The sequence below is a fragment of the Miscanthus floridulus genome, chromosome 3, assembly GCF_019320115.1.
Source record: "Miscanthus floridulus cultivar M001 chromosome 3, ASM1932011v1, whole genome shotgun sequence".
Classification (NCBI taxonomy): Eukaryota; Viridiplantae; Streptophyta; class Magnoliopsida; order Poales; family Poaceae; genus Miscanthus; species Miscanthus floridulus.
This window is the reverse complement of record NC_089582.1, coordinates 115457864-115485858: the sequence shown is the minus strand read 5'-3', so window position 1 is coordinate 115485858 and position 27995 is coordinate 115457864. Positions and strand designations below refer to the sequence as shown.

The window sequence follows — 27995 nt, the reverse complement described above, 5'->3', positions numbered from 1 at the left end:
CTTCTTTTTTTTTAGCTAGACATAACATAGTACTAAAAATTAATACTCGGATGGAAAATGAAAAACGAAGTAATAATTCCTTTAACATTACAACCAAAATTTTGTTTATGTTCAAATAGCGCTTGACCAGTTGAGTGCAACGCCCGCTGGCTCAACGAGTCAGCGCCTCAGCGGCACCGGGGCCCACAAGCAGCGATAATGACCAGCTGGTATATATACACACGTTATTTATTATTATATATATATATATAATGAAGTAAATAATTGCACACGCCGTCGTTGGTTTGTTCGCGTTCGTCGGACACTTCGAACGGACATCAGAGAGAGGGACAGAGGGAGAAGCAAAGCAATGGCGCCGCCGCCGAGGTGGCTGCGGCGGGAGGTGTTAGTGGGGCTCGCGCTGGGACAGTTCGTCTCGCTGCTCATCACCTCCACCGGCTTCGCCTCCTCCGAGCTCGCTCGCCGAGGTACGCTGCGCCGCCGCTGTCTTTTTCTGTTCCCGTACGCCGGTGATGCTTTGCAACCTGTATCCTTCCTAGGGTAGAACTTCTTGGCGGACCAGCACTGCTGCAAAAATACTGGATCTTATTATCGTTCTGAACATAAAAGGCATTCTTTTTTTTCCCAGTTAGCCGTGTCTTCAATTGTGCCGTGATTTTGGTTATTGGTTCTTCATGTTTAGGCTGAGACCTGTCATTTGGCTCCTGTAGCTTGGACTGCCATGTTTGTCCCATTTCTTTGTGTGTTCCGAAAAAAAAACAAAATCGTATGACCATGTTCAGATGACAGATGGTTGAGAACTGTGTGGATTGAAAAATACTGAAGATAATGCTGAATCATAAGGGTTTCTTTTTTCAGGTGTCAATGCACCTACATCACAGTCATTGCTGAATTACATCCTTCTTGCACTTGTTTATGGTGGAACACTGCTATACAAAAGGCAACATATGACGGTATGTCTGGATGCTGCTTTTCCAACACATGGAAATGTTACTGGGGAAATTGAAGCTAATCTTAAATTTTGTTCGTTCTAAAAGATACTAATCATGAACTATTATTATCGCGTATACTACACATCAATTCATACAGTAGAATAAAAAAACAACAGACTGAAGTAATGAAGTATTATACAGTCTCAAAAGTTATGATCACCTGTTGAGATGCTATTTTAGTTTTCAGGACACGAGAGCAATCTCTTTAGAAGTTATGATCAAAAGTTGAGATGCTATTTTTGGGTTTGAGCACATGCCCAGCCTTTAAATTATTCCCATGGGCCAGAAGTTTGTGTGGTACTGTTTCTCTTGTATGATTGATGCATGTACAATTCACGTTCAGTGTATGTGCCCTGCTAACCAGGACCAATGGCCACCAGTGTATTTATGTGTATTCTTATTCTGTTCTTTATAAGTTATTTGGGCTTTCGTCGCCACAATGTTTATGTGATGATTCAGTAATGTGAATGCTACTATCTAAGGAAAGCCTGACATGTTTTCCACATTCTGTTCCTGCAGATCAAATGGTACTACTACTTGATCCTAGGCATCGTTGATGTGGAAGCTAACTACATTGGTATGCACCTTCCACTAGTGAATGTAAAGAAGGTGTTTTTTTCTTCAGAATTGTAGTTTCCTTTTCTTTTCTTGTGTATATGCTAAGTTGACTTGTTTTTTATTCACACAGTTGTGAAGGCTTATCAGTACACGTCCTTGACCAGTGTGATGCTCCTGGATTGTTGGTCGATTCCATGTGTCATTGTGCTCACTTGGATCTTCCTGAAGACAAAATATGGGCTGAGGAAGTTCATTGGTGTTGGAGTTTGCGTGGCTGGCCTTATTTTGGTCGTATTTTCTGATGTGCATGCTTCTGATCGAGCAAGTAAGAACATGCTTCATTCTTAGTGCCCAGCCGCTCCCTCCCGAGCGTCCTCTACAGGGCGACTCGGGGGGCGACATTGCCGCGGTCCTAGCGCCTCCCTCCCGGTCTTCCTCCCGGCCGCCGTCGCCGCCCACTGGCGCGCGGTGGCGGCGGCCAGCAGCGGCACCGACGAACGGGAACCGCTCGCACCTTCCTCTCCCTCCCACGCGCTACTCTGACTCCCCCCTCCACTCCATCCACCTCCAGCGAGGAGCAGCGGCGGACGGACGGATCCGCCTCCTTTGGGGCCGGATCTGGAGGTCCGGTGGCCGGATCTCATCCCTCCGCGATGGGATTGGGCCGGGACGGTCTACTGCCATGAGCGACGACCTCCGGCGTGGAGCTCCGGTGTCCGCTCAGATCCACCCCACCTGGGGCTGGTGAGCGCCAGTGACCGGCCGGATCCGCCCCACCTCGTCCTGGATCCGCCCGGGTTGCGGCACGCGGCAGGCTGGAGCTCCTCCTGCTCCTGAACGGTGGCGATTGCGGCCGGCGTGCCCGATCCAGTACCCTTGTGGCCGGATCTGGTGGCGCCCAAGCCGTCCGGTGATGTCGTGGCCAGCCGCGCCCCGTGCTCGATGGCGGCTCCGGGCGGCCGTGGTGGGTCTACGCGGCGGCCGGCTAGCCGGTGTCAGTCCGGCTGGCGGGCGGGGCTGGCCGATCCGGCCTACGGTGACCGCGCCCGTGCGCGCTGGCTGTGGCTGCGGTCGGGCAGGCGCCGGTGTCGTGGTGCCATGGTTGCTGCAGTTGGGTGGCCTGCCCTGGAGGACGTAAAATAGCTGGGTGAAAACCTTGCCTGGCCCGTCTAGGCCGGCGGCAATGGCGCAGCCGCGCCATGTTTCTTCTTGGAGGCGTCGCCGAAGCTTTGGTCCGCTGGGGTAGCTGAGGTCACGTGACCTTACTCGTGTGCTTACCATCGTTGTTGGCGTCCGCGGATGTCAAGTTCCTTCATGAAGGCTTCGTTGGAGCACTACTGCAGCCCATCCCCTACTATCGCCGGTTTCGCTCCTTTGCATCTATGCCTGGGTGCCTCATGCTCGTCTTCGCCATGGTTTGTCCAGCTTGCTTGGCGTCGCCACTGTCGTCTCTACCTGACGGATGCTTTGCCGTCGTCGTTGTCGTTGGTCTCCCCTCGTGCAGATGCTTTGCTATCGAGGCTGTGTGGACCCATTTCTAGGCGGATGCTTGGCCGCCGTGGTCGCTTGGTTCGTTGGCGGATGCTATGCCGCTTGGTTCGTTGGCGGATGCTTTGCCGCTTGGTTCGTTGGCAGATGCTTTGCCGCTGTTATCGGTGGATGCTTTGCCACCGTGGCTTGACCCACAATCTGCTGGCGACCATTGCGTGGATGTAATTTTCTTTTGCAGGCATAGTTGGGTGGTGTGTGGAGGTGGAGGTTCCCCTCTCCCTCATCATGTTTTCTTTGTTGTTTGTTTTGTGTATTGGGGATTTCGTGGGTAATCCGTGGATTACTTATGAGTCCTTTGTATCCGGTTACCGGCCCTTCTTTAGGCTCTTCCTCTTAATGAAATACGGGTAAAAGACCCGCTCGCGAAAAAAAAGATATGTCCTTAGTGCAAAAGGTGATTTTCTACTAAATATCTGAGTTATAATTTGGCTATTTGTTTCTCAGTTGTTTTTTTCCGGTGTGTGTGGCCTTAATCATGCATACTTGATTGTCTGATCCCCTCACACCAAACTCTGCTAGGATATGGCAAATACATAAAAAGTGCTGAATTTATCCCAAGATAGTAGTGTAACGTTGCAACTCAGTTTTACCTTACGCTTTGGACTGTCTTGCAGAAGGACCCAACCCCTTGAAAGGTGATTTGCTTGTCATTGGCGGCTCCATGCTTTATGCCATCAGCAATGTTACCGAGGTAAGAAACAACTACACTTAGCTCTCACTAACAACAAATCAAGTCTCCTTCATCTGGACTTGATCCTTGTTATCATATGCGTGATTTGATTGTTGCCACTATTTTTCCTTGTTTGTGAAATGAATATTTGTGTCCGTTGAGCTTTGAAAATATTTCTGCAATTTTAACCCTCAAATGTCTCATTGTCTTGCCTAACATATAAATATATACCTGGAAACTTTAAGGATTTCTCTCAACAACATTTCAGGAGTACTTTGTTAAGAAAAGCAACAGAGTTGAGGTGATGGCAATGCTAGGTGTTTTTGGAGCAATTATAAGTGGTATACAGATGTATCCTTCGCCTTTTAGACCAATAACTTAGCTTGATTCAATACCGAAAGCTTCTTTTTCTATTTTCTTTTATCCATAGTAGTTTCTTGTGCAACATTTCTACAGCTCTACTACAAACAATAGAAATCGTTAGCTATAGAGATTCAAGTACATCAAGTCATCAACACTTGTGCTTGATGATTTGAACTAGCCAGATTTTTAGTAGTTCATATTTCCGCTGATATGCAATCCAGCAGTATAAACACTTACTCGTAATTGGTTCTACATGATCATCTTGATTGAACCAACAGTACTATAAGAACCTCCCTTCTAAAATAAGCTCATAAGTATGATTGTAGGAACGTGTGAAAATAGTTTTTTTTTTACCTGAATGAAACGGGAATTCTTTTGACTTCACATAACCACATGTAATAGCAAGAATATACAATCCCACATTCCATTTCCTTGACAATGATAAAGAAGCATACTTGAGCAAAAAGAGCTCAGATCGACTCACTGGACTGCTGGTGCGGTGAGTCTCCTTATATCTCTGTGCCTCAGGCAATAATTTGAGGTCAAGCATGTTACATTAGATAGCCACCTTGTCAGTTATTATTCTTTTTTTACTATTATGTACTTCTATACCTTTCAGATTCTTCCCTTCATAGGGTTTGCATTGGCAATGTTCTTGTTCTACTCAACGGTACCAATTATACTCAAGGTATAAATCACTTTATCTAGCAAGAAAATTCATGATTTCCAGAAAAAAAATTACACAAGTGTGCATTTGATTGTTACAGATATGTGGCGCAACCATGCTTAATCTCTCACTCCTGACCTCAGACATGTGGGCTGTTCTAATACGTATTTTTGCTTACCATGAGAAGGTATGAGCACACGGATTCCTTTATCTATTCGCTTAACGCATTTGCCATTCATAAATTGATATGATGGAAGCAATGTCTGCGCATGAAGGTTGATTGGATGTACTTCGTTGCTTTTGCTGGCACAGCAACTGGCCTTGTCATCTACTCATACAGGTACTGTGCATTTTCAGTTTCTATTGGCCCCGAACACGGATAGGTTATAGGTACAGAGTAGCTATCTGCTGCACTGGTGTTACTACTCAAAAATTTAAACTGCTGCAAGCAGGGGCTCAAAGCAGATTTCCGAAGACACAGCACAGGTTACACAGGCCATGGATGAGGAGGCTGCAACGGCAAACAGCACAGCACAAGTTCCTGCTGTCGGAGATGGGCCAGCCTCCAACAAGGACTTTTCATAGCTGCCACTGCCTCAAGGTAGCAGGCAACCGTCTGCCAAACTAGACTTGCAAGTTGCAAGAACATGTATACAATAATACAGTGGTGGTTGTTGTAGACGGTTGGACAAGCCTTTGATTGTGTGTGCTTTGAACCCACGACTTGGTGACTCAGTGAGACAGCTCTCATCACTGCACCAGGCCTGCCCTTCTTCTTCTTTTTTGACAAAAGTGTGTGTTGTAACAGAACCGACCAAATCATAAGAACGTAAGTATAAAAACAATCACCGAAGCGATCAAATTCCTGTATTTAAGCTCCTATAATCCCGGTAGTCCGGAAATCACGAAGGATTTCATCCAACTCTTGACATACAAACCAAGACCGTAGTGATTCAACACAACACATCATTCGTTACAACATTTCACAAGTAGCATTCGGATTACATCCATCAGAGTTTAAATAAAATATTACAAACCAAGTTCAAATTTGCGGAAGCAACATAGTTTAGTACATAACTTCATAGTTTCAAATACATTGCCAGATCTTAGTCATGTCCCATAAAAGCATCATCAGGTACGAGAACTAGGAAAGACCGCGCCCAACGGTCTAGTCTTCATCTCCAGCCGGGAGAACGCAGTACTTGCAGCAACCAAAGTAGAACTGGTCATCTGCAACAGGTGGGAGATAAACTCTGAGTACGAGAAGGTACTCAGCTAGACTTACCCGTCAAAACCAGAAATAAAAGACACCAAGGGTCATGCAAGGCTTATGAGGTGGGCTAGCTTGACATAGTTGCATAAAAGAGCTTATGATTATAGTAACCAATTTAAACTTCGCATCAAGCTTATCATCAATTACCTGTCCACTAGATTTGCACCTGTACTAGAGCACTCACTTATTAGGAGCAAACAATATTAACCATAGCAGGTATAATAAGGCTGTCATCATCATATCACCATTTCCGAACCATTAGGTTATTTAGTGTATCTACTTTGGAGATAAGCCCGTCAAGTTCTCACTAACCGGGAGAGACGGCGACTCGAATCGAATTACAACTCAGCTGAGGGGGTATTCCTAACTCTCACCCTGGCATACTTTGCAAGGGTAGCCGTGGGTCACCTTTGGAACAACTCAGGAATCAAATTCGCGGGTTCGATCAGCGCCAGCACTCTCAGGGATTACCCTTCTGCCAGGACGATCAGGACTTTTAAATCACCTACCCTTGGACTCACGCCTACGGCTCCCTTCCGAGGCGCACTTTATACTTATCGACTCTCGGTCTGAGGTGAGCTACTCGGCTTCGTGGTCGGTCTCCAGACCCGGCCAACTAAGAGAGAGGCATGCGTTCAACATGAACAGGAAAGGCTCCAAGATTCAGTCCTTAAGCGACACAGACGGAGTCACTGCAAACCGGCAAGCCTCCGTCCGATCTTTATTTCAAATTAAGACTGGTTCTTTTCCACGATAGCAAATATAGCCAATCGTGCCATATGTATCTTCCTATATCTCGCAGGTGACAGGAAATCACCTGACTTCTACCGTGTTTAAGCAGGGCTAAGCACTACACGAATCTGAGCTACATAGGATTCAGGGTACCAATATCTGGACAAGGATTGGATAACCAATGCAGCAAGTGTTTGCATCCAACACCTAAACTTAATGCAACAATATATATTTGTAACAATAATACTGTAACTGCATTTCGGAAATTAGGAGGCTTAATATGCTCCGGGGCTTGCCTTTCACAAAGTTGCACGGACGGTGATCCGGGCACTCAACGGCGACCTCGTCTGGCACTTCTCCTGAGGGCGGCACCTCCTGAACCTCCGGTGTTGGCTGCTGCTGCTCGCTCGGTTCCTCAAATTCCAGCAGTATTACTCCCTCCGGTACACCTATTGCATGCCGATGCACAAGATAAATATCATGGATGCATAAGGAATGACATGATGCTCACGATGAATGAATCACAGTAAGTGTTTACGAAAGCATCACTGGACACTCGTTTACCGAGTAAGAATAGCTCTATTCAAATCACTTTAAAACAGGTATCTAACTTAACTTGAAGAACAAGATCAACTTACCTAACTTGCATAACCTAAGATAAAGATGCTCATCTTCAGTTAAAGGCCTAACACCTAGGAACATTACCACAAGTTTAGGAAATATTAAAGGCATACTTAAATCAAAGTTAATGTTTTACATGCAACGAGTGGTTCCTTAATTCAATCATAACCAGAGTTCTATAAATCCAAATGACTTACATGAGGACAGTCTGGAAAGCTTATGAATTTCTCTACAAATCATTTGTAAACATCAAATCATTATTCTTACGTTAACCAAATCGAATTCAAGTAAACCTAGAATCTGTCCAGAAATGACAGGTTACTAAATTAAATATTTAGTGATGATGCAAAAGCATAATTGGACCAAACCAAGTTTACCAACTTATTGTGCATACCAGAGGAACATCAGAAAGTATAGTGCCAACTTCTAAATAAATTATTCAATATCATTTTCTAATTTATTTAGTTAATTAGGTGATTAAAGCAATATATAGTAAAACTATTCAGACAAATCTACAAAAATTACAGTAGATATCTCATGCTTCACATAGACTACCATAAAAATTTCAAAGCCATTGGACAAACAGAACTTGTTGTATCCAAAATAATAGATAGCATGTCTATTTCGAGCATAATTAGGAAACCCTATTGAAAAGTGTCAAGCAACAGATTTCTTATTTTTCCTAGTATCACTCTAGCATAATAATAGCACTCACCAAATTTTACCTTTACTGGATCTATAGAAAAATTATGAAAATTCACACAAGATCCATCCATGCAAACAAGAGAATTTTATAACTCCTACATACAGAGTCCAAAATGTATGAAAATTTAACTACAAGCTATTCATGATATGAGCAGTACCCCATAAAAATTTCATGCCATTTGGAGCTACATAGAAAAAGATATAATTATCCATATTTCCTTCATGATTAAAAGAAATAATTAACAACTCCCTTTTTCATAACAGAACATGGCATAAATCATATTTTTAATATAAACTAGACAATATCATAAACTTAACAAAATTAGAACCACATCATTTGAAGCTACCAACTAGGAGATACATATTTTTGAATATATACACAAATCTGTGAAAAGAATAAAACAAAAACGAATTTGAAACCCTAACTCTACTGCTGGGCCGACCCGAAGGACACGGCGGCCCGCGAAGAACGCGCTGGCATGGCCCAGACTCGGTGCATCCCAGGTCTGGTTCCCGCCTCCGCTTCAGCGGCTGACACACGGGACCCACGAGACAGTGAGACAGGCAGGGGAGGAAGAAGAGACGGCGGCGCAACTCGTCGCCGGTGGCATCTCCGGCGAGTCCAGCGGTGCTACGGTGTTCACCTCACCCATGCGCATCTAGCGGTGCCATCAATTTTGGCTATTACCGCAGCAAGAGGGGGTGGTGACGGCCATGGCGGCGCTCGGCCACGGCTTGGCCGGCTCCGACGAGGCTACGGCGTCACGGCCCTAGTGGGTGACCCTACGAGCTTCAGTGTCACTCACAGTAGCTAGTGCAAGGGAGAGAAAAGGATGGGAAGGTCACGGTGACAGTTGGCCGCGTGGAGCGCCAACTCCGGTGAGGTCCCGCCATGGCGGCGGTGGAAGAAATGGCGATTACGCCCTTACCAAGCTTCAAACGACCCGACTGAATGGTGGAGGAGGGAGAGGGGATCACGGCGAAGCTAGGAGCAAGATGGCTGGCGCATTTTTGCAGTGGTGAGCGCGCAAGGCGACGGCGACGCTCGGTCGGAAATGGAGGAGCTGCGGTGGCTCGGCGCTGCGCGTGGTGAAGGCGAAAGAGTGCAAATGGAGCAGGCGAGTGCGTCGGGCAGGCGCTGGCTTTCATCTGGAGCTCGGACGCGCGACGTGGAGACGTTGGCCGAGCATGCGCGCCACGCGGTGATCAGCTCCTGCGTTGGTCGGCCATGGCGAGCTCTGTCCGTTTTCTGAAATGTTGATTCAGTGTTCAACGACGACGACTGACAGGCGAACTTAGCAGTGATGGATCTCTTAAATCGTGACGATTTAGTGGAAGTGATGTATACAAAAGTTGTAGAGCTATGGTAGGGCTACAACTTTGATTTAGACATCTATAGCTAATTCACCCTGTATCCTGAGTTGTATCAAGCCAAAGTTGGCTCAATCCAACTGGAATGGCATCAATGACTTAGACAAAATTTTCAGTAAGAACTCAGCAGGGAAAAATGACTTGTGGCCCTTGTTTGAACATGTTCCACACATTTTCATGAGTTGGTCATAAAACAACTTTTATTCCTTGATAAATTAGCTACAACTTTGGTAAAGAGTGCACAGCCATGTAAGATCTCTAAGTTGGTCTTTTGAATCAGTCAAACAGTGGCACTCTAAGGGTCATTCAAAGTCAAACCTCCACTTGAGGTCATTTTTGACATTTTGATCCACATGAACAATGTCCCATCAATTACCCTAAGTGTAGTTAAGGTGTATTAGACCAAAATCAACCACTTTACACAAGTGCTATACCAACTTCTAATGATCACATGTGATGAAGCAACAAAATAATCAATTTCACTCAACGCTGCAATTCCATGTTTCACATGTTTCATGCCTTCATTGCAATTTTAACTTGCCACATTACTACCATGTTGCCATGTTTCAAGGTATGAGAAACTCATGTTGCATTCACATGTTGCACTACTACCATTCACAAGCAAATCAAGTATGAAACAAACAGAATTGCGAATGTTGCATATGTATGTTTCAGTGATTATGGCATGATGAGATAGATGATGCATATGTTTATGAAATGAAATGCAATTTTGTGGAAGCCAAACACCTAGGGTGTTACAGCCCTCCCCCTTTAGAAAAATCTCATCCCGAGATTTGGAAAGCGTACCATTTAATATAGAAAGTTGGATGATTTTCCTTTAGATAATCTTCCCGCTCCCAGGTTGCATCCCGATCACTATGATTACTCCAAACTACCTTGTATAACTTAATTACTTGTCTATGAGTCACTCTTTCTTGAGTATCCAGAACCTGCACGGGCTTCTCCTCATAAGAAAGATCAGATTTCAAGTTGATTCTCCTCGTAGCTATTCTTTCCTCGGGAATACGAAGACACTTCTTCAGCTGGGACACATGGAATACCGGGAATATAGCTCCCATTTCACATGGTAGATCAAGTTTATAAGCTACTCTTCCACTTTTCTCGATAATGCGGTAAGGTCCAACATATCGAGGCTCAAGCTTCCTTTTGATTCCAAAACGTTTTACTCCTTTCATAGGGGACACCTTCAGATAAACATGGTCACCTACTTCAAACTCAATAGGTTTTCTTCTCTTGTCAGCATAGCTCTTTTGTCTAGCCTGAGCGGCAGTCATATTCTTTTGTATAGTTCAGACTTGCTCTTCGGCTTCTTTTACAAAATCAATACCATAGAATCTTCTTTCTCCGGGTTCCACCCAGTTCAAAGGAGTCCTACACTTGCGGCCATAAAGAGCTTCAAAAGGAGCCATTTTGATACTCTCTTGATAACTGTTGTTATAAGAGAATTCAGCGAGAGGCAACCATTCCTCCCAAGAGCCTTTGCAAGAGATAAGACAAGCTCTAAGCATGTCTTCAAGAATTTGATTAACACGCTCAGTCTGTCCTGACGTTTGCGGATGATAGGCAGAACTACGGATTAGATGAGTGCCAAGATTCTGATCTCCCAAAAGCGAGCCGTGAATTGCGGTCCTCTATCTGAAACAATGGATTTGGGTACACCATGGAGACGTACCACTTGTTGAAAATAAATCTCAGCATAATTATGAGAATGATAGGTAGACTTGACCGGAATAAAGTGAGCGGATTTAGTTAGACGATCTACGATAACCCAGATGGAATCACAACCCTTTTTGGTAGTGGGTAATCCAACAATGAAATCCATAACAAATTCTTCCCACTTCCAGCCAGGAATAGAGAGTGGCTGCAATAATCCGGGCCTCATGTGAATAGCCTTAACTCTGCAACAGTTATCACACCTTGCCACGTAAGCTGCGATTTCTTTCTTCATCTTGGTCCACCAATAATACAGCTTGAGATCTTGATACATTTTACTGCTACCAGGATGGATGGACAATTTAGAAGAATGGGCTTTAGCCATAATTTGATTTCTAAGTTCTTTGTCTTTGGGTACCACAAGCCTATCATTAAACCAGAGAATTCCTTTGTCATCGACCCTAAAGTGCTTGGTCTCTTGCTCTTTCATCTTCTGCTTGATGTGAAACACACCCACATCAGTCTTCTGGAGTTCGATAATTCAACTTCTAAGAGAGCAATCCACAATGATATTATGGAGTACTACAGGATGAAGGAGGTGTGCCAGATGAAAGTCTTCACTAACTAAGGAATTGCAATGGGCCTTTCTGCTTAAGGCATCAACAACCACATTTGCCTTGCCAGGATAGTAGTGCACTTGAAGGTTGTAGTCTTTGATTAATTCTAACCATCGTCGTTGATGCATGTTCAACTCAGGTTGAGTAAAGATGTACTTGAGACTTTTATGGTCAGTATAGATGTTGCACACATTACCCAGCAAGTAATGTCTCCAAATCTTCAGGGCATGAACAACCGCGGCTAGCTCTAAGTCATGGGTAGGATAATTGACTTCATGTTTTCGAAGCTGGCGCGAAGCATAAGCAATGACTCGGCCCTCCTGCATAAGAACACACCCCAAACCGGTGCCACATGCATCATAGTAGACATCAAAAGGCTTCTCGATGTCAGGTTGTGCCAATACAGGAGCAGAAGTTAGTAAGGTCCGCAAAGTGTGGAAAGCCTCTTCACACTTCAGAGTCCACACAAACTTCTCATCTTTTTGAAGTAGTCGAGTCATGGGCTTGGCGATTTTTGAGAAATCCGGGATAAAGCGACGATAGTAGCCAGCCAAACCCAGGAAACTTCGGACTTCCGTGACCGTAGTAGGTGCCTTCCACTCTAGGACTTCTTGCACCTTAGTGGGGTCAACCGAAATTCCATCACCAGATAACACATGACCTAGAAAAGGTATCTTGTTCAACCAGAATTCGCACTTGCTGAACTTAGCATAAAGCTGGTTGTCACGTAATCGAGTTAAAACAATTCTCAGATGTTCAGCATGTTCTTCTTCATTCTGAGAATATATAAGGATATCATCAATGAACACGATGACGAACTTGTCCAATTCCGGCATGAATATTGAATTCATCAGGTACATAAAGTGTGCTGGAGAATTTGTTAACCCAAAGGACATGACAAGATATTCGAACAAGCCATAACGAGTAGAGAAAGCTATCTTAGGTACATCTTCAGGACGAATTTTAATCTGATGGTAGCCAGACCTCAAATTGATCTTGGAGAATACCTTAGCTTTGGAGAGCTGATCAAACAGAATATCGATGCGAGGAAGAGGGTATTTGTTCTTGATAGTAACAGCATTAAGGGGGTGATAATCCACGCACATGCGTAGAGACTCGTCCTTCTTCTTCACAAAGATAGCCGGACAACCCCAAGGAGAAGAACTAGACCGAATTAAACCTTTCTTTAATAGCTCATTTAACTGACTCTTCAGCTCAGCCAACTCATTGGGCAGCATTCTATAGGGCCTTCGAGAAATAGGAGCCGTACCTAGAATGAGTTCTATCTTGAATTCTACATCACGGTCTGGAGGTAATCCAGGCAAGTCATCAGGGAAGACATCTAAAAACTCACAGACAACCGGTATATCTTCAATGGCTTTGGCTAGGGTAGCATTAGCTGTATTGTGGATAGCGATATCATGAGGTAACTGCACTAGAAAACCCTTCTTATCCACAGGATCTCTCAACATTACCACACGGGTTGATGTATCGATCAACACTCCATTCCCGCTCATCCACTTCATCCCTAGGATTACATCGATTCCTACCCCTGGTAGAACTACAAGATCCATAAGGAACTCTCGATCCCCAATCTCAATCTTTACATCTTTAACTACTTGGTTAGTCATGATATTATTTCCAACAGCACTAATACAATAACCACCCTTGACAATTGTAATCACATTCATCTTATGCATAGATGCAAAAGTAGAACTCACAAAGGAATATGAAGCACCCGAATCAAAGAGCACAACTGTAGGGTGATCATTAACAAGGAACTTACCAGCGGTGACCACTTCACCAGCAGGAATTTCCTCCATAGTAGTGTAGTGAACACGCCCCTGACGGACGTTTCCCTGAGCATTCTTGGGAGGATAGGGACAAGTACTAGCCTAGTGACTAGGCTTGTTATAGTTTTAGCACGACCTGTTTGCTGATGGGACATTGGAGCTGCCCTGCCCAGAGGTATTCTTTGGCAAGGAAATTGTGTACCCCTTGCGGAAACCAGTTTTAGCTTGATTCTTCTTCTGAGGTGGGCGGTACCGGACATTAGCATTGGGTGGACGATACTGGGTTTTGGATACCACTGGTGCCTTAGACTGAGAAGCACCTACCTCAAAGTTTCTTTTACGGTTCTTGGAAGCAGCATATACCTTATCATTATTCTCCTGAGTCAGGGTGTCACTGATAAACTCATTGAAGGTGACACACTTGCAGTTGCCCATAGACTTCATCAGTTTAGGGGAAAGTCCCCTCTTGAAGCTAGCTATCTTCTTGGCGTCAGTATCCACGAACTCGGGAGCATACCTTGCCAAGTTGTTGAATGCCTGGAGGCATTCATTAAGACTCTTGTTGCCTTGGTTTAGCTTCATAAATTCGGTATGCTTAATGGCCATGAGACCAGGAGGGATAAAATGTCCCCTGAAAGTTGCCTGGAACTGGTCCTAGACTATCTCAACGTTTGCCGGGAAGATGGTCCTGTGATGGGTCCACCAGATGCCTGCAGGGCCTTGGAGCTGGTGTCCTACATACGAGGCCTTCATACCTTCTGTCAAACGGAGCAATCCAAACCTTTGCTCTATCGTGCTCAACCATTCATCAGCTTGTAATGGTTCTTCTGCCTCTCTAAAGATAGGAGGCTTTGTGTCCATGAAGTCCTTAAAGCTGCTGTACTGGTTCGGCTCGGGTCCCTGGCAGACATGTCGATCATCGTGGTTAGCCATATGGCGCATAGCCTCAGCTAGCATGCGCTGACTTTCAATGACTGTCTGCATTAGCTCAGCTGGTGTGGACGATGGAGGAGGTGGTTGTTCCTCATCTCCCATGCTACGACCACGACGAAGGTTATAAGCCATCTGCAAAATGTATAGCCAATGAGCACTGGCGATGTAGAAATTTTTGTAGATGAATTGTATAATTATGCCAAACTGATTCCATTGGAGAGAATGCATTTATATAATCAACAGAGGCACAATCATTCATCACAATCACACAACTCATCAAGCGCATCAATTGACACATAAATGCGATGAACTTAACCAACAACGAGATCTATAGAAAAATTATGAAAATTCAGACAAGATCCATCCATGCAAACAAGAGAATTTTATAACTCCTACATATAGTGTCCAAAATGTATGAAATTTTAACTATAAGCTATTCATGATATGAACAGTACCCCATAAAAATTTCATGCCATTTGGAGCTACATAGAAAAAGATATAATTATCCATATTTCCTTCATGATTAAAAGAAATAATTAGCAACTCCCTTTTTCATAACAGAACATGGCATAAATCATATTTTTAATATAAACTAGACAATATCATGAACTCAACAAAATTGAAACCACATCATTTGAAGCTCCCAACTAGGAGATACATATTTTTGAATATATACACAAATCTGTGAAAAGAATAAAACAAAAACGAATTTGAAACCCTAACTCTACTGCTGGGCCAGCCCGAAGGACACGGCGGCCCATGAAGAACGCGCTGGCGTGGCCCAGACTCGGTGCAGCCCAGGTCTGGTTCCCGCCTCCACTTCAGCGCCTGACACACGGGACCCGCGAGACAGTGAGACAGGTAGGGGAGGAAGAAGAGACGGCGGTGCAACTCGTCGTCGGTGGCATCTCCGGCGAGTCCAGCGGTGCTACGGTGTTCGCCTCACCCATGCGCATCTAGCGGTGCCATCAATTTTGGCTATTACCGCAGCAAGAGGGGGTGGTGACGGCCATGGCGGCGCTCGGCCACGGCTTGGCCGGCTCCGGCGAGGCTACGGTGTCACAGCCCTAGTGGGTGACCCTATGAGCTTCAGCATCACTCACAGTAGCTAGCGCAAGGGAGAGAAAGGATGGGAAGGTCGCGGTGACAGTTGGCCGCGTGGAGCGCCAACTCCGGCGAGGTCCCGCCATGGCGGCGGTGGAAGAAATGGTGATTATGCCCTTACCAAGCTTCAAACGACCCGACTAAATGGTGGAGGAGGGAGAGGGGATCACGGCGAAGCTAGGAGCAAGATGGCCGGAGCATTTTTGCAGTGGTGAGCGCGCAAGGCGACGGCGACGCTCGGTCAGAAATGGAGGAGCTGCGGCGGCTCGGCGCTGCGCGCGGTGGAGGCGAAAGAGTGCAAATGGAGCAGGCGAGTGTGTCGGGCAGGCGCTGGCTTTCATCTGGAGCTCGGACGCACGACGTGGAGACGTTGGCCGAGCATGCGCGCCACGTGGCGATCAGCTCCTGCGTCGGTCGGCCACGGCGAGCTCTGTCTTCTGAAATGTTGATTCAGTGTTCAACGACGACGACTGACAGGCGAACTTGGCAGTGATGGATCTCTTAAACCGTGACGATTTAGTGGAAGTGATGTATACAAAAGTTGTAGAGCTATGGTAGGGCTACAACTTTGATTTAGACATCTACAGCTAATTCACCCTGTATCCTGAGTTGTATCAAGCCAAAGTTGGCTCGATCCAACTGGAATGGCATCAATGACTTAGACAAATTTTTCAGTAAGAACTCAGCAGGGAAAAATGACTTGTGGCCCTTGTTTGAACATGTTCCACACATTTTCATGAGTTGGTCATAAAACAACTTTTGTTCCTTGATAAATTAGCTACAACTTTGGTAAAGAGTGCACAGCCATGCAAGATCTCTAAGTTGGTCTTTTGAATCAGTCAAACAGTGGCACTCTAAGGGTCATTCAAAGTCAAACCTCCACTTGAGGGCATTTTTGACATTTCGATCCACATGAACAATGTCCCATCAATTACCCTAAGTGTAGTTAAGGTGTATTAGACCAAAATCAACCACTTTACACAAGTGCTATACCAACTTCTAATGATCACATGTGATGAAGCAACAAAACAATCAATTTCACTCAACGTTGCAATTCCATGTTTCACATGTTTCATGCCTTCGTTGCAATTTTAACTTGCCACATTACTACCATGTTGCCATGTTTCAAGGTATGAGAAACTCATGTTGCATTCACATGTTGCACTACTACCATTCACAAGCAAATCAAGTATGAAACAAACAGAATTGCGAATGTTGCATATGTATGTTTCAGTGATTATGGCATGATGAGATAGATGATGCATATGTTTATGAAATGAAATGCAATTTTGTGGAAGCCAAACACCTAGGGTGTTACATGTGTGATATTTTGCTATTAGATGTGAGAAAAGGGGTTAGGAGCTAGGAGTAGTACATATGCTTCCTTGTTCGATATATTTATATATACGAAATGGAAATGTATTTATTAATAGTGTATTTTTTTTATAAAAAAAGAAAGTACAATTATTTTGACATGTGTACAACACATGTCTTACAGGGAGTCTGGGTCGAAGCTTAGGAAAATTCAGATCCAATCCATACATTCATAATTCTGTATATTTGTAGCAACAAACTTTTCACAAAGTAAAATATTTTCCTTTAACAGCCATCCATATAGACCATATAAAGAAGAAATTTAAACACCAGTTCATACATAACCAATTTCTCTAGCATATGAACCCAAATGACTCTTTGATGCTTGTGGACACTGGTAAAGAGTAAATGATCAAAGAAGCCACCTTGTTCAAGCTCATGGTGATAACCACTTCTCTTACAATCAACGGTCCATTCTTTCCGCTCTTGATCAAGTGCTTGGTAATTGATTTACTCATCATCTTCACGTCTTCATCCATTCTAAGATCAGTTTGTGTTTGCCTCTTGTATGAGCCACCTCTCTTGAATCAATCAACAAGCTTCTTCGTAGTAAGACCAGAACTGTTATCCCAGGTGGGGAATCTCCCCCCCCCCCCCCCCCCCCCCCCCCCCCCCCCCCCCCCCCCCCGAGAGTTCATAGATACAAGAGATGATATAAGGAGTCGATCAAAGCTAATCATATGGGATGACACAAGTTGTTGAGTTGTGCTGAAAAATGACCAGCGAACTGTCCAGATAAGTAGTATGTAGTATGGTTCACCATTATGGATTTTGCGATTAGCATTTGCAGGACAAACTCTGGTCAGTCTATGGAGTAAGTTTCCAATCTGACTTCCGAACGGTCTAGAATTATGTTTTCAGAACAGCCCGAGAAGAAGTATATGCAAACAACACCAAGGAATATAGCCCACAAAAGATTAGGGGCTAGATACTTCAATATAGATACTTGTTACTGAGATGGCATTATTGGTTTTGGATGTAGAACAATCGTCCTCATACTTGAGTCAATTTTGATATATAATGTGAAAATCATTCTCCAAAAATGAGCCAAGACTCCAAAAATGCCCCTAAAAGTACCCATTAAACAATTCAAGCAATTTGTGGTACCCAAACCGAGTTAGGTCCTTGCATGTTAGTCACAGCATATTTATGCACCAAATAAAACAGCCTTTGTATGAAATTTAGAAGAATTACCAATCTTAGCATTAATAGTACCATCCCTATCCATCCAAAGAAAATCATAGGAGCATTATCCATTTTCTCGCTAATTTTAGCAAGTTGGATGCCGCACTCTATAAGTTTTCTTCATTTCTTGCTTCTTGGTTTGCCTGTATTTACCATCTCATCAATCTTACTAGGACAACTTGAGGCAGTGTCCCATTTCCGTGCAGGCATGCACTTGAAGCACTTGATATGAGCAAGATTTCTCTTTTTTTCTTCTTTCTTGCTCATTTTCTTTGCATCATGATGTTTCTTTTGATGCCTTCTACTGTGACTTATTCAACTATTTTCAGATATTTTCCTTCTTCTTGGTGTGAAAACTGATAAAGCAATCCGATACTAGAAGATAATGCCATGATTCGTACTAGCGCTAGTGTCATATATTCTGGATTTGGGATGAGCACTACTAGTGCCATACTGCCATATGGCCCATGAGTCTTACTACACTAGCGTTAGTGCCATCATGCCATGATTCTAGCTAGCTACCATGATATTAGAATTTGTGTTTCCTTATGAAATGCAGTGTTCTTCTGCCGTAAAAAACACAGAGTGATAATAAGATGTGTCCCAGTGTTATGGGCAAATTAACATGCTCATCAAAATCCAGAATACTTTTGAAATTACGATCGATTTCATTATTCTTTTACTATGCTCCAGAATTGGAAGGGACAATGAATATGACCCTAGACAGCTAGACTTTAGAAGAAATGCCTGGCAAGGATACATCGTATAAGGGGCATTAGTGCATTACCCTTGTTGCCTGCAGGGATTTACATTGTGCAGACATACAATACAATCACCAGAATTTTGTTTCATCTTCTCTCCAGAGGAAAAGACCAAAATAACAGTCGTCCTGAAGGGATTGAGATGACATCTACAGGGCAACCCAATTAGGTGCCAAGGTCTACCACTTTGGATTTTGACACGCAACGCCACTCTGACTTCTCACTCACACCGAGCCATTTCTTGAGAAGCTTGAATACATTCTCATCAGACAGCAGGCCACGGTGGTCGGCCTCGACGCCAACTCTTTCTTTCGCAGAGAACCCATCAGCCTGTCAACACTCATATGTGGTGAGTACGGGTAAACTGCTTCTGTGACTGATCAGTGATCGCTGATGAAGTCAAGCAAGAGATGTGCCATTATAAAGCCTCCTCCAAATGAACTAAAAGGCATTGAAAAGTATCTAAAACTACATTGGACCGATGTGTATATTGCATTATTGCTAGATATGTCCAACCTTCAGTGCAAAACCATTTCTAGGCCAAAAGATTTTCACTTCACGATATTTTGGTCTGGCATTTGAACAGGATTGTGTTGAACTAGGTGTCTTTAACAAAACTATGAATACAATGCATAACATATACCGCGCGATTACAAAAGGATGGTTATCATCTTACCAGTGCCGATTCTATGGGAACTGTGCCATCTCCATCCACGTAAGTGTATGCCGGCTGAAAAGGGGATGCCCATGTGTCATATTCCCGTGAAAAGACATTGGAAGTTTACAACCAGAACCTGATGAATTTCAAACAAGAGGGTACAGTACCACTGTGTGACACACTTCTGACAAATCTCCAATCGCGGAGTTTTCTGAGCCATAGCTGTGGAAAATACCAGTAATATACTTAGAGCCAGAGGAAACGAAATCACATATTTCAACTGTCAGACTTGTCGCTAGAGTATTTTCACTAAAACAAATCTTGAAGTATCCTCACTGAAAAAGGTACTCTGGATACAAGTCACAACTCCAGCTGTGGAGCTAGAAAATGTGAATCTCTTTGGACAAACGATTGACAAGGAACTGCCTCTTTTTTTATAAAAAAAAAACATGCCAGGAGCTCTGCCTCTCATTTTTATTGAGCATAATTCATATTGGATATTTGTATTGAACCATCTCAATCAGATTCTAAAGTTTCTCTACCTTGAACTTTACACATTGATAACCTATAAGCCTACAGATAGTTCAAAATAAGAATGATGAATATCAGAATAAAAATCTAGAGCAGAAAGGAAAACTACATGATGTGAGTATCAACTGCCATCATAAATTTATAATACTCACCATACATCGTATGGAGTTTCATAAGATGTCCCGGATATATTGTAAAAGCTCACAGTATCTGGTAATTCAGCATTGTCTAGGATTTGGCGGGTCTTGGTGGCCCATTTGAAGACTGACATATTGAATGGTAGTGCTACTTTCTTCCCGTTATACGTGAGCTACAGATACATGAGAAAATGGAACGATCAGGTGTCAGTGGATTAAAGAGTTACTCATACTAGGAGTCTAGGAGACATGCATAGTCACGTGCATGGATCTCAGTGCCTATGCTGTGTGGGATTCTTAACTTTACCAAAGTCACTTGCATTTATAATATATGTAATAACAAATGCATCAGAAATGTAATATGATAAAAAACATTGTTATAATAGAATCCACCTCATTATTCCTTAAAGCTTCTTCAAACAAGGACACACAATCAGTTGCTTCATATTGAACTAGCTCCACAATTCCATCCTTTTCAGGGTTCTTACGCCAAACCTGAATAATTGGTTTTTTCTTCCACTTGAATTCTGGATTTGGTAACATTTCATAGATTGATGGGCATTCAACAAGCTGCATATAATCAGTCAATCAGAACAGATTTAAAAGGAGAGGTAAATACAACTGCAAGTTTGGAGTCTTGTAGAGGCTGTTGGCTATTAGAACATGGTGAAGAAATTGTTCGAAAAATCATGGTAAAGAAATACCAGTTGGTGCATTGCCCATCTAGATACAAAAAAGAAGCTCTCAAAACCATAAACAAATTGCAATCCAGTAAGTAGAGAATCATTGATGCATCCGGGGGCACCTGCAAGATAAATTTACTAATATAAAACACATATACTGTCGAAGGATAGCAATAATAGAATAAATCAATTGAAATGTCCAATATGTTACCTTGAAATGGACAAGCAATGCAAATCCATTTGTTTACATACTTAGCGAATACCTAGAAAATGGGAAAAATTACGATATGGATGTTTATGCATAAGCAAAAAGCATAGAAAACATGAAAACTCACATCATGATTCATAGACATGAAGCAGCGTACTAGCAATCCGCCCATAGAATGAGAGATTAAATTAACTTTTTTACCTCCAGAGGTCTTATAAGCTGTCTCAAGTTTTGCTCTCAAACCAGCCATCGCTTTGTCTATCCTGCCAGATAAAACCACTGTTACAGCATCTTGTTCTTGCACGACAGGTTGACAATGAACTATCGGTCCACTCAATATTGATGTTACCAATTCAACACACAACAGCATACAAAGGGGTCCATATATAGGAAAGTACCTGTTGCTTTGGCGAAAATCATAACCATATCCAAATAGTGTGGTCCCTTTCTCGTATCCACAGTTTATGAGCATATCGATCATATCATGGAAGTGATACACCATAGACACATTGAGAAGTTCTACAAACTGAAGCATAAAAGAAAAGGGAAAAAACATGTCACTAAAAATCTTTGCTCTTCAGGGGCAGACCACATAAAGTTAAAGATTCTATGTGATTCTGAGCATCAATTCTGACAGAAAAGTAAAAGTACTATCAATCATTTTAGTCAGTGGCAGTACAAAGAAAAACTATATAGCAGCCATATCGATTCCATCAGTTGCTTAAATGTGCTCATGTATACTTCATGGGCAAGGCATGACTACAACTGTCTCACTACTCTAGTTGTTGTTGCCAGTACTCCACATAAGCCCACATATCTCTATAAGACGAAATGAGGGCCAAGCTCGGCCATTTTATTGGGCCACGTCGCCCGTTTTTTCTCCTCCATCGGATTTGGATTGGACGTTGAGCATGCCCACTGCAGCTAGTGTTTCCAGAGGATTCCAGGTCGCCCGTCCTGGAGCACCGGCCTCTCGGCCTTGTCCCTGCCACCAGCTGCCTCCGCTGCACGATCTGGCCTGGCCGGTGGACGCGTGCTGAGGTCCCGCAGCACCACGATGGCGGCGCGTCCCCCATGCTGCGAGCTCACTTCCCCGCCTGCCCCTCGTCATGCCGGTCTCCTCAATGTTCGCTGCTTCCTCCGCGGCCATGCTCCACTCCTCCGCCCATTCCCAAGCCAAAGGCACTGGCGTCCCTCTGCTCCTACCTCTTCTCGTCCCCGATGCCTGCCCGTCACCACCCGTCGCCCGCGCAGAACCCCGAGTCCGCGCCAGCACCGCGTAAGATGCACACGATGAAAGAAGTCCAGCGACACCGTGCAGCCTCACATGCCCCTATGCGGCTTCCCGCGCCACAAAGCGCACCGGCAAGCATCCTAGCAGACGAAGTGGTCGACCACATGGACGACGCCCAACAGCTGCTTGAGGAAATGCAAGCAAGGTAAGGTGCTCTCTGAATAGTTAATGTTTCTAGGAGTTGTAGCTGAGTAGCACTTGCAGAGCTAATTTTGGATGAAACATAGAAATGTAACTTAGATTCAACGGAGCATATGCAAGCTTGCTGAGGATATTGATAATATTGATCATTGTTCAAGCAAAGAAGTGTATTCATACTCCCTCCGTCCAGAAAAAAACGCAATTCTAGCTTTGAATCTGGACATGGCGTGTGTCCAGATTCAGAGCTAGAATTGCGGGTTTTTTGGACAGAGGGAGTATTACCTGGCTGTCTTTTCATGGCTATACAATTTAATCGACTTAACTCATTGAATGCATAATTGCATATACTTTTCTCTGAAGGTCATAAGCTTATTTTGGTGTGGCAAATTTTCTGAAATATATGTGATTGTCCATGTGAATTAACTGTTATAATCTTGTCACAAAGTTATTCCATGAGTAGCAAGATTGCTGACTCCAAAATTCGCAGAATTCTTGCTTACTATTGATTTATTCAAAATGACCGGTCTTCATCCAGCGACGACGGGAATAGCTGAGAGGCTCCACAATGTATGCGATGAGAGACAAGCTCAGGAGCCAGGAATCTGGATGGTACTTGCCCAGTCTCCTAACTCTCCTCTGCCTACCTTTGCCTCCCCTGCTCCCAGTTGTTCGAACGAATAAATGTCCATGTGCTATCTACTGCAGATTCGTTTTTTGTGTGTAGGCTAACGACAGGTAAGTTTATCTAAATATGTTTTTGGCAGAAAATCAAATCTAAAATGAAGGAATCTTATTTGATTGGACAATCCCTATCCATAAGAGATACATTCAGCTACTCCTACATTTGATGCATTGTTACAAGTTCTACAAGAAGGGGACAGGTTGGTGATTAAGCAGTTTCTTCCAGAACTTCACACAACATGTGCTAATAGCTTGACCCTCTATCATAATTACTCCCTCCATTCCAAATTATAAGTCATTCCATGAATCTTGGAGAGTCAAAGCATCACAAGTTTGACAAAAATTATAAAGATTTATGACACAAATAAGTGTACTATAAAAATATAATTAATGAAGAATCTAATTATACTTAGTTGGCATCATAAATGTTATTATCTTATCATATAAATTTGGTCAAACTTAAGATGGTTGGACTCTCCAAGATTCTTGGAAAGATTTATAATTTGGGATGGAGGGAGTAAGACTCTATTGGTACTGCACATTGATTGATTCCTAATTTTTAGCTAACCTTGCCATAACCAGATGCTAATGAAAATTTCACTAACACTTTTTTTTCTAATCTTGTATAGTGCGAGAATCAGTTTACTTGATTTTTTTTTTGAGATGCGTCCCCATCACTACATTGATATTTTCTGCATGTGTTGAAAGCAATTCTAGGCTATGATCCTTGAGATATAGAGTCGGATCTCGTGGTTTAACAATATATACCAGAAGGTCATCACAACCAATTGTTGACCTTAGACAGACTAAGGCACGATGGTGTGAATTCTCAGTAACGATTTCTTTTGTTTTTCCTCTGGTTCTATTCAAAAAAAGGTGTTCAGGGATAATTTTGACATTATCATCTACTTTGCAACATCTTAATGCTATTATCTTATGTGTTTTTACCTAGGCAGCTGAAGCCATTATTGATGTGTTGATCTTGTTTTGTAGATATTCTTAAGAGTAGTAATGTAGGATACATCCTGAGATGGCGTAAAATATACTATTCTCTGTCCTGAGCTGCCTGCCTACTACGTTGTCTCTGTTCCAGGGTTCTTAAGATCAGTCCTTTTTTTTTGCATACTTCATATTGCACTTCTACCATAAGACCACAACACTTTGTTGCAGGTGAAGCTACAAGAGTTAGCACTGTAACTTTTCCTCCACTTTGAGCTGTGTGTTCATTTGCAACACAATAGTCTACACTTATGTTGTAGTTTTTTTTTTCTCAAGAACATGCAGGTGAGCTGCATGTATTTGTACTAAGAATATTGAAAACATTGTAGTTGTATATTTAGATTTCAAAGGAAGTTGTGTTCTGTATTCTGCTTTTGTTGGTCTATTAAATTTAATTGCTAAACATTATTCTACTTTTGTGTTGCATTAAGAGGACAGTAGACACACTTCTAAAGTTCTAAGTACTAATATCATCACCTCGCAAAAAAAAAGTGCTAATATCATCAGGTGCATGGTTGAGATTTTCATGTGTTTTCTCCCTATTCTATATTATGGATATAGAGCGATGCGTCAATGATTAGTTGTTGATATTTTGCTGTATGCTGTGCAATCCATTTATTTTTAACAGCTTTCTCCTAGCAGTTGTAAACCATTACAGATATATATGAACTTAAAAAGTAATAACAAGAATAAATTGACCAATAGCAAACACTATACCTACAGGTTCTCCGATGGGAGAGCCCAAGTCGGCGCGGCAACGCCGCGCCTATGTTTTCTAGTGCTGCATAGATTAGATGTCCCCGGTTCCCAGGGTATGTGTCTCTGGGAAGTTTACTAACACTCTGGGCACCAAAAGCATGATTGAATGCACTACAAATTCCAAAAGAGAAAAAAAAAAGTTTCATAAAGTTCATTGAATGCCCTAATCTTATTAATTTAGGCATTAATACCCAAAAAATCAGATTTAATTATCTATCTTTGTCTGTCCACGATCCAAAAGTATAATATTCTATAGTGCACATCTACCAAATGTCTATTCCTGTCTTTTCAACAAGGAGAAAAGACGAAAAGGGTTCTCTAATGGCAGTGATAACAATTACTAGTTCCTCTATATGGCCGTTTCATCATGTCCCCTTCCTATCCTCACCTATTCCCAATGACGGAGTGTGAGGCGACTCACTCCAAATATCGCAAGCCAACGATCTCAAAAAAGAATATACCATGCTTAGAAACCAAGAAAAGACCGTTTTTAATACCTCCGACTAAACTAATCACAAAAAAAAAACGCAATTGAACCGACAGTCCGACACACAGAAGCTCACCCAGGAAGGATCAAGAATGTCGATGGCAAACAGGCCGTGGTCGTCCTCCGGCACGACAATCTCCACATCGTCGTCCAACGGCTCCACATACCCTGCGGAGGAACAAGCAACCAGAAGCAGTCTTTAGACAAGCACTCCCCAACTCAGCTGGGGCGTTCCATCGAACACCTGAGGGGGCACCCCCCGTCCCCATGTAGCATAGCATAGCAACGAAGCAGTAGCACAGCTGGAGGAGGCAAGGCAGGGCAACCGACCTGTGTCGGCGTTGTAGAGCGACCAGAGGTACTTCTTGAAGTAGAGGTTGGCCAAGAGGATGCGCACCCAGACCCGGAGGTCGAACTTGGGGTTGGACCGGCGGCGCGCGTTCAGCACGGAGCCGCCCATCCCGGACACCAGCAGCACCGGCTCCCGGCCTCCCTCGTCGTCATCTTCCCCGACCCGCCTGCCTCGGCGGCGCCCGCGGTGGGGGCGAGGGCGGCGGCGGCGGCGGAGCACGCGGACGCGGAGTCGGAGCGCCGCGCCGAGCATGGTGGCACACTGGCAGCGGCGAGGCGAGCATGGGGGGCGAGCGCGGAGTGGAGTGCGCGCGGTATTAATGGGCGGGAGGCGAGGGGCGGAGGAGGCTTCTCGAGCGAGAGGGCAGCCGTGGATCCTCTGCCTGGTTCGGTCTCCTCGGCTCGCCGCTCGGGCTGGGCGCGAGCGCGACGAGACGAGAGGGGTCGGTGGAATGACCGGTGGGGAAGAGGTGAGCGATCGCGTCCGTTGGTTTGGGCGATCCGACGCTGGTGCTCGGGCGTCCGAGCGCACTGACTGACATTCTGACCCAGCGCTGGTGTCTGTCCGGATCGGAGAGGTATATCCTGTTTTCCTGTAACACTTCCGTGGGCCCACCGGACACCACCGCCCTGTTCACAATAAGGCGTACTTTTTCGGCTAACAAAGATCATTTTTCTCCCATAATAAATCAATCAACAATATTTTTAGTCATGTCTTATCAGCCAAACGAACAGGCACACACCCGTGGCGTGGCAGAGTGAGCCCGTGACCGATGGGCGCCATGGTTGCTCCGCTAGCTCTCTTTCCTCTTCTCGGTCGCTGCTGAGTCGGCGTTTCTGGTGACTGTGAGGCCTTGTTTAGTTCTAGACGTAAAGTTTTGACGTGTCACGTCAGGTGTCATATGGAGATATCGTATATGGTGTTCGGATATTAATAAAAAAATAAATTACAGAATCCGTCATCGTGAGATGAATTTATTAAGCTTAATTAACCCATCATTAGCAAATATGTTATTGTAGCATTTTTATTGTCAAATCATTGGCTAATTAGGCTTAAAAGATTTGTTAAAGTAATCGTAATCTGTGCAATTAATTAATTTTTTAGTCTATATTTAATACTTCATGCATGTGTCCAAATATTCGATAAGATAGGACGTAAACTTTTGAGGAGGAACTAGCCTGTGGGCTTTAGTACCAGTAGCAGTTCACACAGATTTTTTTTTAATTTTAACACTTTTGTAAACTAATTCTAAATCTAACACTGTCTGTTTTTTATTTTCAAATCTAACACTTTTGGCCATGCCTAAAGGCCTGTGTCGCGCCATACATGGTGACGCAGCAGGGGGCTGATGTTGCGACGACCGGACCGGCTGACTGTTGACATGGCGAGGTTTGTCGCGCCACCGATCTTGGCGCGGCAGTGCCGCGCCCTGATCCGTGGTGCGGCAGAGCCGTATAAAAATCCCGCGGCCAGTCCCGCGGTCCCGCCTGCACGAGTAGCCTGCCCGCCCGCTCGCGCCTGGCTGTCACGCCCGCGTCCCGCCCAGCTCTCCGTTGTCGTCTCCCTCCCTTCCCTTCCATTCCCTAGCCGTCTTCCACCCTCCTCGTCCTCGTTCAAGGTAATAACATATTTTTTATTTTCGTTTGAACGGTGGATAGAAATATTATGAATGGGAGTTAAGGTTAGGGGAAAAATTATATTTGGAAACTATGAGCTACGGTTTGAAGGTTAATTATTTAGTTAGAAGTTTGTTTACCATGTATATTTTTATTGCTATAAGTGTTGGTTATATTATTTAAGTTGCAATGCAAATGATTATATTTTACACTAATTTACGTTATTTTGATTGATGTTTAATTTGAACCGTTTTATCATATGGAAGATATGTTTCGGGAGTAGTTGTGGTGAAAACGGGGTCGTCCCAGAGAATTATACCCCGACGAGTCTAGCAAAGATTCCCCCGTCCCTCCTGAACTCCCTGTCCCTAACTATAATTGTGGTCGTTCGACCGACGTGTTTCAATCGAGACATCCCGACACAATGGCTCGTTGCTTCTACACATGTAGTCGTTTTAATATAAGTAATTGTTTTCGTATGTTTTTTTCTTCATTTGTATTACTA

General features: G+C 43.7%; 2 protein-coding genes across 4 annotated transcripts; one reads left to right on the top strand and one right to left on the bottom strand.

Annotated features, from left to right (window-relative positions):
- The first annotated feature begins 194 nt into the window (after positions 1 to 194).
- LOC136546595 (uncharacterized) lies at positions 195 to 5640 on the top strand. 2 transcript variants are annotated; one of them, XM_066538566.1, is made up of 11 exons: positions 198 to 467; positions 859 to 953; positions 1512 to 1569; positions 1681 to 1875; positions 3716 to 3792; positions 4040 to 4122; positions 4582 to 4633; positions 4754 to 4822; positions 4902 to 4988; positions 5077 to 5141; positions 5254 to 5640. In XM_066538566.1, the coding sequence occupies exons 1-11, from the start codon at positions 350 to 352 to the stop codon at positions 5384 to 5386; spliced, it is 1032 nt and encodes a 343-aa protein (XP_066394663.1). In that variant the 5' UTR covers positions 198 to 349; the 3' UTR covers positions 5387 to 5640. The 2 variants fall into 2 exon arrangements, with proteins under 2 accessions (XP_066394664.1, XP_066394663.1); XM_066538567.1 differs by lacking the exon at positions 1681 to 1875 and having other exon boundaries at positions 195 to 467.
- Positions 5641 to 17631: 11991 nt separating this feature from the next.
- On the bottom strand, positions 17632 to 26261 carry LOC136542145 (phospholipase A(1) LCAT3-like). Of its 2 annotated transcripts, XM_066534449.1 has the most exons (11): positions 25853 to 26261; positions 25599 to 25690; positions 21560 to 21687; positions 21289 to 21424; positions 21165 to 21216; positions 20975 to 21075; positions 20664 to 20840; positions 20286 to 20443; positions 19770 to 19824; positions 19621 to 19674; positions 17632 to 19274 (listed from the first exon to the last, which is right to left on the bottom strand). In XM_066534449.1, the coding sequence occupies exons 1-11, from the start codon at positions 26124 to 26126 to the stop codon at positions 19110 to 19112; spliced, it is 1392 nt and encodes a 463-aa protein (XP_066390546.1). In that variant the 5' UTR covers positions 26127 to 26261; the 3' UTR covers positions 17632 to 19109. The 2 variants fall into 2 exon arrangements, with proteins under 2 accessions (XP_066390546.1, XP_066390547.1); XM_066534450.1 differs by lacking the exons at positions 17632 to 19274; positions 19621 to 19674; positions 19770 to 19824 and adding an exon at positions 19837 to 20175.
- Positions 26262 to 27995: the final 1734 nt, after the last annotated feature.